At 48.8% G+C, this 15,834-nt stretch overlaps 1 protein-coding gene across 1 annotated transcript; it reads left to right on the plus strand.

The window, feature by feature from the left end:
- Window positions 1–25: 25 nt before the first annotated feature.
- On the plus strand, window positions 26–15,675 carry cfap70 (cilia and flagella associated protein 70). Its single transcript, XM_036552785.1, has 26 exons — window positions 26–97; window positions 458–641; window positions 1,107–1,205; window positions 1,403–1,488; window positions 2,012–2,191; window positions 3,223–3,405; window positions 3,877–3,971; window positions 4,263–4,365; window positions 5,555–5,689; window positions 6,408–6,575; window positions 7,337–7,411; window positions 7,723–7,814; window positions 7,998–8,058; window positions 8,388–8,579; window positions 9,171–9,302; window positions 10,188–10,313; window positions 10,806–10,939; window positions 11,044–11,159; window positions 11,432–11,605; window positions 12,001–12,191; window positions 13,013–13,165; window positions 13,368–13,529; window positions 14,142–14,231; window positions 14,930–15,031; window positions 15,262–15,309; window positions 15,507–15,675. Exons 1-26 carry the CDS (start codon window positions 26–28, stop codon window positions 15,585–15,587), a joined length of 3,234 nt encoding a protein of 1,077 aa, XP_036408678.1. The 3' UTR covers window positions 15,588–15,675.
- Window positions 15,676–15,834: the final 159 nt, after the last annotated feature.

A 15,834-nucleotide genomic window follows, 5' to 3' on the forward strand; every position in this document is an offset into this window, starting at 1 on the left:
CGTTCGCCCAGTTCCCAGTGCAAACATGGAACAGGTTCAAGCAACAGAGCACAAAACGGTACCAGTGCAAATAACGGTTCTTCAGGGGAACAACTTGGTGAGCGAGTTTGCTAATACAGACAACAGTTAGTCTCTAATCGGAATTGTTAATACAGTATCGGAGTTTGAACCACAGGCTTGTTATTTATTGTTTGCTGTTTATCAGCTTGCGAGTTAATGGCTTGACAGTAGCTTCATACCTGACTCAGCTCAATGTATTGCCTTGACATAACGATTTATTTGACCAAGGGGGTTATAGGCGTAGGTATAAGCCTTCTTGGTCTGACTAGGTAATTACATATGAGTGCATGTATTAACTGATATTCTGTCACTGACCTTAATTTGTCATATTAACCTCAATCAAAGTATTCAATATATAATACATTTAGAATAAATCTAAATGCATATTCCCTCACAGAAGGGCAGTAAAGGCAAGTCCTTTCTCAGCTTTGTGCGGGCCGAGTTCAACGGCGCAGTGCTGGGAGAGTCCCAGAAGGTGGAGGCGCTTCCAGACCAGCGCGTGGAGTACAGCTTCACCTGCAGCTTTGACTGCTGGTCCGGAGCACACACGCCAGACGACATGGCACACAAACCCCTCATCCGTGAGTTCATCCCCGAGTTCACTGTTCACGCTGGACTGGAGTGAGTGTGTGAATGAATGAATGAATGAATGAATTTACATTGCATTTTTGCAATTTAGCAGACTTTCTTATCCAGAGTTACATTTTTTACATGTTATCCATTTATACAGCTGCATATTTTACGGAGGCAATTGTGGGTTAAGCATGCCCAAGGGCAGTACGGCAGCAGTGCCCCGGTGGGGAATTGAACCAGCAACCTTTTGGTTCGGAGCCCTGCACCTTATCACTACGCTGCACTGCCACTGAATGAAACACCATTTGCAAATTTAAATGTAACATTACATGAAAATACTGATTGTGGAACATGGAACCCGTTTGCCAATTACTGTGTGTGTGTGTCTGTGGGTATTTGTGTTTGCGTAAGTGTCTGTGAAATCTGAAAGTAGCGGAAAGCTTGACTTCAGTTTCCCCTGTGTCAATCACCAGTGACTGTGATCGAGATCCTGCCCAAAGAGAAGAAGCAGAAGGAGGAGAGGACTGTTGTCCTGGGACAGGCCGTGGTCGACCTGCTGCCGCTTTTACACGGTGAGTCTCGCCAATCGGCCAATCAGCACAAACTGCGTGAGGGATTTTTGTTCAATACGGTATTCATGGGAAAAGAGCTGTTCCTTGGCAACACGTCTGCTATGTTCTGTTAATGGTTTCTGCAGTGCAGGAGTGCTGGTGGAATTGCATCACAGCAGGTCTTTTTACTGGAAGTGACTTCTCTTCCCTGAATCCAGGTCAGCGCACCATCACCTCCACAGCACTCCTACATATGACCCCCGAATCGCCTGGAGAGACTCCCCCACAAGAGGACAGCAGCAGGGTGACAGTAGAAACACTCCTCCGCTTACCCACACGCTGTGTTATGAGTGTGTGCCTGTGTGTCTGTGCGAGAGACAGGAGGAAAATACAGACCACGCTGTGTGTGTGTGTGTGTGTTGCAGTATGTGTGGGTGTGTGTGTGTGTGTGTGTGTGTGTGTGTGTGTGTCACAGTGTGTGTGTGTGTGTGTGTATGTGCGTGTGTGTGGGTATGTGTGTGTCGCAGTGTTGCAGTGTGTGTGTGTGTGTGTGTGTGTGTGTGTGTGTGTGTGTGTGTATGTGCGTGTGTGTGGGTATGTGTGTGTGTCGCAGTGTGTGTATGCGTGTGTGTGTGTGTATGCGTGTGTGTGTTGCAGTGTGTGTGTATGCGCGTGTGTGTGTGTGTGTGTATGCGCCCGTGTGTGTGTATGTGTGTGTGTGTCGCAGTTTGTGTGTGTGTGTGAGAGGCAGGTGGAGGGTAGGGGAGCCATGCTGAGCCACGCTGATGATGAAGGAACTGTTTCTCTCCTCTCACTGTGGCTCACAGCCCGCCCTGGAAGTGACCATCTGCGTTCCCGATGCGCTGCTGTCCGACGCCCAGCTCGCCCAGTCCAATCTGCTCAGGGTGGCCGTGGAGACCGCGTACTCCGTCCCCGAAGCCTGGAGCACGGGCACTGGCCCCCCCTTCAGCTACGTGGCCGCGCTGCCTATGCCGCTCTCCACCCAGGTAAGACAGAGAGAGGGGGTCCGCTCTCACCTTCTCTTCCTCAGCACTCAGCTGAGAAATGGACACTTTTAGATCATGTATTGTGAGTCTGAGATGTTCTTTCAAGTGTGTATTGTGAGCATTGGCTTTGGTCTGAGATTGCCTTTGAGACCTGTATCCTGAGCGTTGGCCTTGGTCTGAGATTGCTGCTCAGGTGCCCTGCAATCACTTCATTTGTTTGGCCGACGCTTTCATCCAAAGCGACTTACAAGTGAGGCAGAGTACAGCACAAGCAAAAAGCCACATAAGGAGTCAACAATATTAGAAGCACAGCTTGACCAAGATTCAATAGTTGGCCAGACAAGGTACAAGCTAGCTGGTAGAGATAAAAGTGCATGAAACCATACATTGATTTTTTTATATATGGAAAACAAAGAATATGATATAAGAAATTGCTTTAGGTGGTAGTGTTTCAGGTGTTCAGGTGAGCGCAGAAGAGCTGTGTCTTCAGAGGTAAGAGAGAGAGGGAAGGTCTGCTCTCACCCTCTCTTGTACAGTACTCAGCTCAGAAATGGGTGGTTCTAGATCATGGTCTGTATCCTGAGGGTTTGCTTTGGTCTGAGATTGCCATTCATGTCTGTATTGTGAGCGTTGGCTTTGGTCTGAGATTGCCATTCCCGTCTGTATTGTGAGCGTTGGCTTTGGTCTGAGATTGCCATTCATGTCTGTATTGTGAGCGTTGGCTTTGGTCTGAGATTGCCATTCACGTCTGTATTGTGAGCGTTGGCTTTGGTCTGAGATTGCCTTTCAGGCCTGTATCCTGAGCGTTTGCTTTGGTCTGAGATTGCCCAGGTGCCCGGTAATCACTTCAGCGGAATGCACTTAGCAGCAAACATGAGTGTGGCTGCCTCAGTGGCTGAAGCAGACTGACACAGCCCTGTTCTGCATGACGCTGAGAGGAGCAGATGTCCTAATTAGTTTAGTCCTGAGTGTTTGTCCCTGCTGAAGCAGCACCTACGCAATCTCTGTATCTTTCTGTTGCTCTCCTCCAGAAAGAGCAGGTGCTGTTGTTCTCAAACGGATTGCTGAAAGCTGGGGGGGAGAGGGAGCCTGTCCCCAGACCCAAAAAATGGCCCCAGGGTCATCTGCTGGCCCCTGGGGCCCAGTTTATGCCGGGAGCCTCCATAGAGGGGGAACCAATCGAGATGGAGGATGGAGACCTGACCGGCATGGAGGTACTGTCCAGACGCTGGTGTTCTTACTGTCTGGACTTGGCTCAGAATCAGAAATCAGGTCATGTAGTTACACACTTCACTCACATAACTCCCGTTTACTGCATGTACCCGTCGCTGATCTGATGCTCTGCGCTCAGCTGGAAAGTGCACACCACAGGGGTATTGGTGTATTAGGTTTAATTAGGACTTGTAGGGTTGAAACAGCACCTTCTGTGTGCTGCGCATTAAAGGAAGAGTATGCGGGTATCTGATGCGCGATTACAGGGAGCTGACTGCCTTTTATTCACTCCTTCACCTTGCCTTAAAATGAAAATGAAAGCCGTTGAGGCAGCATGTATTTTTCACAAAGCATAAACTACAAGAAAGTGTTAGCAATGACGTCAAATCCAATGGCGCCACGTATTGACGTGAACGCCTGTGTGTGAGCGATGTCGCACGATGCCATGACAAAGCTTGTGTCCGTGTCCCCAGGACAGGGAGTTCCGCTCGGAGGCAGAGACCAACGGGAGGAGGGTGAGCTGGGACACAGAGAGACGCTGTTTCATGGAACCAGAGGCGCTGGCCGGGTGAGACAGATATATCGCCCCGCCCACAGTCACTTCCACAGTCAATCAGCACCCCCTGCAATCAAACCCCCAAGTCCAGAGGGATCCCTCTGACTTAATCTGGGTCATATCTGAAATATCACCTTTGAGCGCCCAGCTGATAGGCTGTCACCACAACTCCTGTCAAAATAATGTGGTTTCTAAGTTCCCTCATTTTGCCCTTTTGAGGCAGTAGGCAAAGAACTGACTTGAAAATTCAGCATTCCCTACAACTGCTCTGAAATGTTACCATCTCACACCCCCTGCCCCCAGCCTGGCCCAGCGGATCATGGACTGTAGGTATTGGCCGGTGGAGGTCATGAGGTCAGTCCAGGGCGGAGCCACAAAGGGCGGGAAGGCCGGAAAGGACAAGGCGGTGAGATCTCTCCCTCGTCTCTGAGTGTAACTGTGTTTCCCGCTGGTGCGTCGAATGAGGAGAACCAGTGCCTCCATTTTTTATCACGAGTGGAAGGAAGAATCAGGGTGGCTGATTACTCCCATCCAAACCCATCCATTGTTGCCTCTCGACGTCATCATTCGAGATAACACTGGCAAACAGGAAGGCCTTGCCCTCCCCACACAAAGTGAGGCGGAATCTGTTGAAGCAAAGCCAGCTTCAACATATCTGAATGAATACAGATATATAGTCTGTATTTCTCTGCTTCCCATTTTTGTCACGAACATACAAGTAGTGTTGTTTTTGACCGTTCTTTCTCCAAGTCCCAGAATGGTAAAGACGTCTAATTAAACACCATTGCATTAATCAGTCTTAACAGAAAACAATACATAGCCTTGTATCGAGCAAGGTGAGCAGCTGTGTGATCACTCCACATGTAACAGTTTCAGACCTCTTGTGAGATTGCTACAGATGTTGACATCAGATGCCCCGAATCAGAATCAGAATCAGTATCAGACTTTATTGGACAAGCATGCTTTTACAGGTACAAGAAATTTGACTCTGGTTCCAGTGTCTCTTGTAGTGCTTTCATACAACGCCAAGGTGACAACAACAAATACCAAACAACACTAGTGATAGAACTCAACCTCAGTGCAGGACACATACATGGAATAAGGATGAAATCAGGACAGGAGTGTGATTAATTTCCTTGGCTGGGCACATGGGTGTTCAGCTCAGTGATGTCACCGTGTAGTGCTATACACCTGGTAAGGACAGAGATTCAAACACCACAGCAGCCTCACCTGCGCTTCACACAGCTACATCTACTGAAGAGCTTCATTTATTCTCAGATGCTGTCTGTCCACTTCACACCAGGCGTAAGCTGTCATCTGTGTCAATACCAATAGCAGGATAAAGGTCAATGAGTCAAATTCTGGGTTCTGATTAGGATGTATAAAAATTATGATATGGTATAATAATGGAATGTGTACTGCAACAATGTAATTGATTCTCTTATTCTTTAAACGATATGACATCATGCTCAAGTGAGGAATTTTTAATGGATTAGGGGCTGTTAATGTGTTATTATGTTAACATTGAAACTGAGCTGGATACTGAGAGACAGAAACGACTCCTGATGTATTTTCTGAATGTGGGCGCTCGGTAGGGCGAGGAGGAGGCGCCGATTTCGTTCCACGGGGTGGCCTACGTGGACCTGGGGCCTCTGCTGTACCCGGGGGCCAAGCGGATCCGCGGGGCGTACCTGCTGCGCCCCTTCTATGAGGCCGACGTGCAGGCCAAGGTGAGGGGGGAGGGTGTCTCCGATGTGTGTCACGGGTTAGTCTCGTTACACTCCAGCAGTCTGTGTGTCGATTCTGAAGGGGAACAGCGCCACTCTCACCAGAAAACAGGCATGTTTGTAGGAGCAATTTGGCAGTGAGGATGGAGGGAGAATTGCTATCAGCCTCATGCCAGGAGAATCGGTGCAGTCGTGTGGAGAAATTAATTTTCACACACAGTGGTGGACCTGAGTGCCGTTCATTTGATCAAGCTGTCCAGACAGCTCCGTGGATATCATTTTGGCATTTCGTGTTCCTTTATTCGATCATGGTACACAGAGTGCCATTAAGCGAATGTGTGTGCAGTTTTTGTTTTGTGTTTGGTATTTTAGTTTTGCTCCGCTGTTGTGGCCATAGATTTACCAGACTGGTTGCAGAGATTTATTCAAGCTGTGACACAGCATTATGTCCAGTGCATCACCTGGACTACATTACATTGTAATACTGTCATTTAGCAGATGCTCTTATCCAGAACAATTTACGCAATTTACAATTGATGCATTTATACAGCTGGATATTTATTGAGGCAATAGCAGGTTAAGTACCTTGCCGAAGGGTAGAGCAGCAGTGTCCCTAGGGGGGGGTCAATAGCCCTTCCCCTTTACCCTTTTTCCGGTGTTGTCGTGGTAACGGAAGCTCTTGTCGTGCCGCTGTCATTGTGATGTCACACTTGCGTTGCAGACGAAGCGCAGCGGCAGCGTTCTGAGGGAGAGCATGCGGGCGCCGCCGGCTCAGCTCAGGGGCCGGGTGCCCTCCGCCATGGGCTCCGCCCAGTGGAGGCCGACCGCCGGGAAGATCCCAGACCCACACAAGGGCCCCAAGGAAGGACCGAAGGACCCCCCCAAAAAAGTAAAGGGAGCCGCTGCCTCAAAACCTGCTGCTTTTTGGGGGATATGACGGGGTGCAGAGGCCAGTTAGGGAGATGACTATCCGCCTTGCTATCATTTACATTTACATCATTTGGGAGACGCTTTTATCCAAAGCGGCTTACAAGTGCGGTAAAGTTTTCAGAGCGCTGACAGGCAGAGGGAACTGTTGACGACTCTCTCCTGTGTGAATCAGTCGAAAGAGGATGTGTGCAGATGAGCTCCCACCCTGGGGGCTTTCGACCCCCCCCCCGTCTGAATGCCTCCCGAGGAGCAGCAAAGCCCCCCCCCCCCCCACGTTTCCCAAAGCAATTAGCTGTAATTGCGGCAGGCTGCTGGGCTCGTTAGCGGCGGTGAATCATCTCGCTGGCTGGTGCAGCCTGCAGAAGCCGCTATGTTTTTGGGAGGCAGAAGGAGCAGAATGAGGCCACAGCTCTGCCTCATGCAAAAACAGGCACCTGCAGGTCCAGCTGGTGAACCGGCCGTTTAACACCTCTACCATACCGCCCACCCCTCCCCCCCAGGCCAAACCCCCCCCCCAGTATACCCATGCCATGACATCGCCAGAGGTCTTTTTTTTGTCTTAAGATCTTGACCACTTGTGGTGCCCAAAGGTGTTTGAAGTGTTACATTCACCGAGTAGGAGGGGAAAGTAGTGTTAGTGTTGTGTGGTGTGTAAGTGCAGCTCATTTTGAAACGAGAAAGTTTGGTTTGACTGTGTTGATTTGCCTGTGATTCCTGCAGCCAGCTGCACAGGGAAAGCCAGCGCCTGCTGAGAACTCCACAGAGGTGGACACGCCAATGAATGTGGAAGGACAGGTGGGTTCGGTCTGGAACAGTGGATCAGAAGAACGTGTGACCTGTGTGTGTGTGTGTGTGTGTGCATAAACATACGTGAAAAAGTGTGCCTGCATGTATGTGTGTGTTTGTATCTGTGTATGTGTGTGTGTGCATAAACATCTATGACAAAGTGTGCCTGTATATGGGTGTGCTTGTATCTGAGTGTGTGTGTTTGTGTGTGTGTGTGTGTGTGCATTTGGGTTTGTGCATGTCTTGCCTGTGCTTGTGTGGTCACTGGATTCCTCTGAACACAAGTGTAGTGCAGTAATGTCCCCCACTCGTTCTGACAGATGTATGAGGAGGCCAGGACCTACATTGTGATTGAAATTGCTTTAGAAAAACCCCTGGTGCCGAAGAGACCCCCAGAGGAACTGGCAAAAAGGTAACATCAAGCTGTGGTTTCAGTTGGATCAAATCTTAAAGGAACCCTGAAAGTGGACTTCAAGGCTTTTTTCATATACAGTGTATTGTTGTCAACTGACTCTGTCAAGTACTTATGTTTCTGATGTGATGTTAATATGTGTTTTTCATGTTTCTGGCACGTTTCACCTGCTTTGTATTTCAGAGTGATGGAGCTGATTCCTCCCAGACCTCCCCTTCCTCGCCTACCTGCTGGAGCAGAGAGGGTAAAAAACACACACACACACACACACACACACATGGATGCACACACCTACAGATTCACACACACACTCACACAAACACACACATGCAGATGCACACACCTACACACTCACACAAAGGTCGACCAAGCGTGCACACACACTCACAGAAACGCACACTGTATGAACTCATGCATCAACCTGACGATCAGACAATCCCCCTCTCAGGACTCAATTGCATTAGTGCCATCTTGTGGTCATGTGGTAGCACTGCACATACATGCCTTAGGCAAAAAGAATTAAAGCCACGGAATTAAAGCCGTGATGGTCCCCCACCTCGGTGTGTGTATCAGGCAGTGCAGGAGTACCATGCCCAGGTCTCCAGCGTGGTGGGCCAGGTTCTGGAGCAGTACCAGCAGCTGTTTGGAGCGGCCCTGGTTCCGGGGGGCACACTGGACCCCACCACCCAGGAACAGCGCAAGTCCCAGCTCCTCGGGGAACTCAACTACTCGGGGAAGTACTTCGCCTTCAAGGAGCAGATGAAGGTGAGAGAGCAGGGTGGAACAGCCCCACAAGGCAGTCAGTACCCCAGCAACGCCGTCTCTGATTTTTCTGCTCATCACAGAGCTTCTACCTCTATAACTCAAACGCAGTACGCGTGAGAGTTTTGTGAGTGTTGGGGTTGGATTTCCTTCAGGTGTTTATCCTAGTTTCCATTGTTTATTTGGACTTGGCTTAAACCCACTCTGACCTTCAAAGTGGAGGACTTTTATTTTTTAAAATCAGATCGGAGAATGTATCTGATGCTGTATATTCTAAAAATATGCATGTTGTGCCATTCTGTGTGTGGTCTTCATGTAGTCACTATGTGGCCTGTGTGTGGTCTTCATGTAGTCACTATGTGGCCTGTGTGTGGTCTTCATGTAGTCACTATGTGGCCTGTGTGTGGTCTTCATGTAGTGACTATGTGGCCTGTGTGTGGTCTCTGTATGGTCATTCTGTTGCCTGTGCGTGGTGTCTCTGTGTGGTTATTGTGTGAGCTGTGCGGTGTCTGTATGGCCAGTGTTGTCCCCTGTTATAATCCTGCTGTCCCTGTTCCTCTTCTGTGTTACGGTCGATCTGTGGTCACTGCCCAGCACTCAGTGGTTCGCATCGTGCGTGAGAAGATGCTGCGGACTGAGGCCTTTTCTGACCAGGAGCGGCTGCAGGCCTTCCTGAGCCAGCTGTACGTCTTCCTGGTGGACGAGATGCACGTGGCCCTCAACAAGGTGAGAACATCCGACCACCCGGTCGCTCAACCCCCTGACTGCCCGACCGCCCGACCGCCTGACCTCCTGATGACCCGACCACCCAACGAACTCTAAACAGGGAGCCCGCAAACAATTGATGGAGACATGACACCCGGACCCTCCAGCTGCTCTCCTTATCTCTGACCCTGGATCAGTCTGTGGGGCCGGGTTAAAGACTCTATCTGGGAGGGCAATCACAGAGCCTGCCCTAATTCTGCACTCACTGCAGGTGTCACTGGCCAAACATGCAGTTAGCGCTGCCTGCATCAGATAACTCAATCAAGCCCCTGGGGCCATGGCTGACGTGGCCTGACACAGTCTCTCTCCTTATCCTTCCCTGCCCTGGTTTCTTTTCCTTCTCTCCCCATCTTCATTACAGTTTTTTTTCCTCTTTGATTCACTATCACTCCACCATCTCTCCTCTTCATTTGTGGCCCCCCCATCTGACCCACTCGCTCCTTTTCTCACTTCCTTTCTTGTTTTTTAGGGTTTTTTTACTTAATATTTTAACTCCCTTAACTCTATTTCCTTTTTTACCTGGTGAATGGAAAAGTCTGTTAAGCTCCCTGTTTTTTTAATCAGTAAAGACAGCCTATAAGTCAAGCCTCCACCCTTTCATCCTTTCTCCCTGTTCTCGAACTGCCTTCACGCTGTATCTCTAGTCTACCTTCCTCTCTATCTATCCTTATTTTCTATTAAAAAAACTCTCTACACTAGTTTAGCACTTAAGTCAGTATCTTACTGACCTCTTGTAATACTTTTCAATAACTACTCTTAGTATAGTGATGCACTTATTTGGAAGTCGCTCTGGGAAAGAGCATCTGCTAACTGATGTAATGTAATGTAATGTAATGTAATGTACAGACGCTATCAGTGGACGGCCAGGAGACTCAGCAGCACCCCCTGCTGGACAGCGCTCAGCTCAAACACTTTGCCAGGGAGGCCCATCTGAATGAGGACTACCAGCTGGCAGCCCATTACTACCAGGAGGTACCACACATACGCTCCCCATTATCATTCCATCCCTGCAGACTTTAATACAGCAGCCACAGTTCTCAGAGCCAGAACAAGAGCACAGTCCCAGAAATACTGAGCCTTTTCAGTGAGCATAACAGGATGGCAGCTCCTCCAGGCGAAAACAGGTTTGCACCGGCAAGCAGAGCACTGCATATCAACTCCATTCCGAATAGAATCGGTCCATCCACAGATGTTCTATACAGTGACCAGATGGTCAGCTCTGTGTGCTCCTCATTGAATGTTCTGTTGAAGCTAAACGTGTTATGACTTGCTGGGTTGCCATGATTGACATATAATTGAAGGGGTGTGGTCTGAAAATAGAACATCCATAGCTGGCACAGCAATGGAACTCAGTAACAGGACCTCTTGTTTACCAGTCTGAACCTCCTAAGCAAGGCAGTAAGGAGGCCATAAGGGGTGAAGTAGTGAGACCTTTAAACTCTGCATCCATGTCCCTCCTGCCAGAGGCTGGCCCGGGATCGCCAAGACCCCGCCCACTGGTTTGATTACGGAGCGTTCTACATGTTAACGGGAGACCACCTGAAGGCGCAGGAGTGCTTTCAACAGGCCGTCTCTGTGGACCAGTCACACCTGCCCAGGTGAGGGGATGTGCTGGGGAGGGGGGACTGCAGGGGAGACGGGGTAACCGGGTCAGAGGTCAGAGTGGGAGGGGTCGTGATCACAGAGCTCACTGTGCCTGCAGCCTGCTGCTGTGTGGGATCCTGGCGGAGATGGGCGAGAGGTTCGAGGAGGCGGAGACCTTCCTGGAGAGGGCGACCAGTGTGGACCCAACCAGTGTGGTGGCCTGGACCGTGTTTGGTGAGAGATGGGGTGTGGGTGGGGGACTCAGAGAAAGAGCGTCATTTTGACACCTTGGGGATAGAGACCTTTACCCTTACAAAAAATCAGAAGTAATAAAAGAGAACATATTGTAGCATGGTGCCTTTCAGAACTCTCTCAGTGTTCCAGAAGCACCTGAGATTTTCAGGTGTTGGTCCGGTGGTTCTGGTATCTTTAAGTCACCTGACAGTTGTTCTGTAGCTTGACCTGGCTCTTTCTGTGACAGTAGCGTGTGACGTGTGTGTCATCAGGCCTGTTCTACGTGGGGCGGGAGAACCACATCCAGGCGGAGATGGCCTTCCTAGAGGCCACCCGGCAGCTGAGGGCAGCCCTGGGCAGCACCCTGCTGCCCGGGGACGAGGCGAAGGAAGAGGGGCTGGGGGGCAGGTCTTCCAGTATCAGTTGCTCCCCCGTCAACAAGACTGGTAAGCAGAACATTACATTACATTGCATTACATTACATTATATTCATTTAGCAGATGATCTTATCCAGAGTGACTTCCAGCACAAGAACAGAAGTGTATCCATTCAAGCTGAATGAGCAACAGTGTCAGACCAGGCTAACAACACTCCCAGACCAGTGAGTGTGAGCATAACACCATTCAAGCCCTAATACAACTTAACTTGTGCAACCTGACTAGACAAGGGAAGCCACGTGTACTACCATACATCACAATATCAAAAACGTGTCATGATAACACATGTAAAATAAACAGCAAGTAATACGAGTAGCAGAGAGGGAGGAGCTGGGCTGTTTGTTTGCTGTTAGGCTGTCATAGACTCTGTGGGATGACACCATTTCCTGTCCTCGGTGGCCCAGATGCTGAGGAGGACAGGGACAGTGTGGCGAGCGGGTCTCAGGTCAGCCAGGAGAGCGGAGGTGGAGGAGGAGAGGAGGAGGCCTCAAACGGTGAACCTGTGACCCCACAGTCCCCTCAGTCCCCTCCCAGGCTCAAAACCACCATCTACAGGGAGACTGTGCAGTTTCTCCTGGAGAACAATGCCGTGAAGGTCAGCACTGAGGGCATACACACACACATGCACACACACATGCGCGCGTGCAAACACGTACACACAAACACACACACACACACAAACACACGCACGCACACACACACACACACAAACACACACACACACACACACACACACACACACATAAAGACACAGAGATTGTTCTCTCCGTTCTATATACACGCAAACGCACACTCACAAACACACAGTATGCAGTGCCTTACACATGCACAGACACAGACCAACACAAGCGCACACATTCAGACACTGCTCCGTTATCCTGTAGTGTGTCCCTCTGCATCTGTATGTCATTGTGATGCAATGTATAATCATGTGTGGGCATACACAAACCCCACACTGTGTATATTATATGCTTGAATAAGTGATGAATAAATTTGCACGATGTAAGTCATTCTGGATAACAGTGTCTGCCAAGCAAATGTATTATGTACTCTGTATTGTCATTGTATATATTAGTTTGTGTGTAGCCCCACATTGCATGTATATGTGTATCTGATACCCCCCATACTCTCTCCCTCCCTCTCTGCCATACAAACTCTCTTCTCTCTCTTTCCCCTTCTCTGTGTATTATTGTGTCTTTCTCTCCATCTCTCCCTCTCTTTCTGTCTCCCTCTCTCCCTGCATTTTTCTCTGCATCTCTCCCTCTCTCTCTCCCTCTCCCCCCCTCCCTCTCTCTCCCTCTCTCTCCCCCCCCCGTCTTTCTCTCCCCACCCCTTCCTGTCTCTCTCTCTCTCTCTCTTTCTCTCCTTCCCTCTCTCTCTCACCCTCTCTTTCTCCATGTCCTCTGGGCTCTGCAGATGGCAGAGAGAGCTCTGGCACAGGAGCTGCTGTTTCCAGAAGGGGGTTTGAGCAGCTCTTACTACCTGGCACTGGCCAGACTGCAGCTTCAGTGCGGAGAGTTCAGCAGCGCCGAGGCCAGCCTGAAGGAGGCGCTCGATGGCAGCATTCAGGTGCACTAACCACACTGTCAAAATATGATATAAAAAAAGTATGTATGTAAAACACATGTGAAGAACCATCACTTCATTGACAATGAAAAGTATTTTTTCTGTGACTTTTCTGTCACATTTTTTTCTGGTCATTCCTTAGGTTAGTTAATACAGACGTGTGTAGCTAAGTTTGTGCTGTGTGTTAATTTCATATATCCTGCAGAACCCAGACGCTTGGGCGTTGACTGGCCACCTGCACTACATGTTGGGGAGCTACAGCAAAGCGCAGACGTGTTATGAGAGGACCCTGGACTTTGTGACCGACGCCTCTGACACACACCCCATCTACCTGCGTCTGGCCCACATCTACCTGCAGGAGGAACAGGTGAGATGGACAGCCGAAACACATTCGGCTGACGCTGGGTATGGTACCTGCGGCTGTGATCTCACTGCAGCGGTAGAGGGGAGGACACAGTCTGCTCCAATTCTTTATGCATTGAGCCATACTTTAAATGGAGAAGGAGTGAAATCGTTTCGTGAAACGTGTTCATAAAACAGTGTGTTCATATTTGCCTTAGGCCCCATCTGCCAGCATATCTTTAATATTTCTCCTAATTATGAATATGCACTGAAATATGAGTAAAAGATTCAGAGTAGTGTTTGTTTTCCTGTTTTGTCTGTTCATGCTTTCCCGGCTATAGGTGTCCCTTCATGGGTTAATTGGGAGGAGAGTGAGTCAGATTGTGGCTGAATAATATTTGGATATTTCATAAAACATGTAGTGCACCCTGGATGTAGATGCAGAAATTCATATCTGTGTCATCTGTAATGTTTCTGTTTCATGGATCCCAGGCTGAGTAGGCCTGGTGGATATATTAAAATGACAAAACTGAATTTCAAACAGGCGGTTCTTTAGACCATGTTCTGTGCAGTCAAGAGCAAACCTGCCGCTGTGGTCTTTATAGTTCTGTATTTCCTGTAACTTCCCCCTCTGCAGTTTGAGAAAGCCAAACACACCTACCTGCGTGCCTGCAGGAGTTCCCCGTCCTGCCTCACCTGGTTAGGTGTGGGGATTGCCTGCTACCGGGTGAGTATCACATGTTCACCTGCACATGGTCTTACTTTCACGCGCACCCACACACACACACACACACACACACACACACACACACACACACACACACACCCACAAACGCGTGCACACACGCGCACACACACACACACACACACAAACGCGCGCACGCACACACACACACACACACACACACATACATACATACACACACACGCACATGTTGCCTCTGCACCCACATTTTATCCCCAGACCTTTGGGGTGTATAAGGTCACACACTGTAAGTACAATCTTAGTACCTTATTACAAATGTCTCTGTGAAAATGCAAGTCACTCTGACTATGTGTAATCTATAAGGGCTCTTGGATATGGTGACGTGAGTTAGCACTGGGGACATGCCATGCATTGCAGGAAAGTCATTATGGTTTAACTGCACATACTGAAAGTGACACCAGTGATATGTAAGCCATGAAGGGTGTAGAATAGCACATGTCAGGCATTGTGATGTAATAATAAAATAAGCCCTGTCATTACAGAATGTCCAAAGCCATGTAAATGCACTCCATGTGAAATGATATCCACTGATATGTCGAGGCATGCCTCTGTGTGTCTGTGACGTTTGAATGGTGGTTTATGATTGCATACCTGTGTGTGCGGCTATGCATGTGTGTCTGTGTGTGTGTGTGTCTGTGTGTTTGTGTCTGTGTGTGTAGCTAGGGGATCTGACTGAGGCAGAAGACGCCCTCACAGAAGCCAACGTGCTGAACAATGCCAACCCGGAGGTGTGGGGATACCTATCCCTGGTCTGTCTGAGGGTCAGTCTCTACACCCACAAACAGGTCACATGTAGCTCTGTTAAAATGCCAGTCACTGTGACTCGTGTACTTTTTTATGATTATGACCTACCATTTTCTTCTATAACCCTGCTTATTCTGTTACATTGTGGCACACTGACACATAGTGAGGAAGACTGAGCGTGGGACAGTACTGTGGGCTTCAACCGAACATACTCACCCCACATACTACATCCTGTGTTTTTCCTCAGACTGGCAGAAGGCTGGAGGCAGAGCAGTCCTATAAATATGCAATAAAGGTTGGTCCTTTCGTGCACTTTGGAATGGTCTAAACTGGTGACTGATGTTTGCAACTGTGTTTATTCAGGGACAAGAACGACTGGGCAGTTGGATGTGTCTTAATTCTAAAATACTGAGCACATGTGTTAATATTTAATAACTTTAATAAGGACATTCCTCTTGAAATTACAATAATATCTTATAATTGTTTCTGCAGTTGGACCTTCAAAAAGAGCCGCTGCTACGAGAGATTAAAGAGCTGCAGGCTCAGGTTGGGTTTGGAAACCCGGCCTTCTGAGTCAGAACAAGCAATGTGAAGCAGCAGGCCTGGACACAGAAGAACACCTCAGTGCAGACTCTCTGGGTTGGCTGGATTCTGTCTTGAAGCTGTGCTAGAATGCCAGAGAATATTATGTATAATAATAGAAATATATAATAGAATAGAATAAAATTGTCTCCGTGTTTGCCTCCTTTCATAAGTGTTTGTATTACATGTATGTTTGCATGTACGTATGTATATGTGCGCGTGTGTGTATTTTTATGCA

This window comes from Megalops cyprinoides, chromosome 19, assembly GCF_013368585.1.
Source record: "Megalops cyprinoides isolate fMegCyp1 chromosome 19, fMegCyp1.pri, whole genome shotgun sequence".
Lineage (NCBI taxonomy): Eukaryota > Metazoa > Chordata > Actinopteri > Elopiformes > Megalopidae > Megalops > Megalops cyprinoides.

What these genes read in the sequence shown, in the direction of transcription:
- cfap70 (XM_036552785.1), top strand. Translation starts at nt 26, where the DNA reads ATGGAACAGGTTCAAGCAACAGAGCACAAAACGGTACCAGTGCAAATA. An exon ending in GAACCAGAGGCGCTGGCCGG is followed by an intron (nt 3,972 to 4,262) that starts GTGAGACAGATA and finishes CCCTGCCCCCAG; the next exon opens with CCTGGCCCAGCGGATCATGG. An exon ending in TCTACCTGCAGGAGGAACAG is followed by an intron (nt 13,530 to 14,141) that starts GTGAGATGGACA and finishes CCCCCTCTGCAG; the next exon opens with TTTGAGAAAGCCAAACACAC.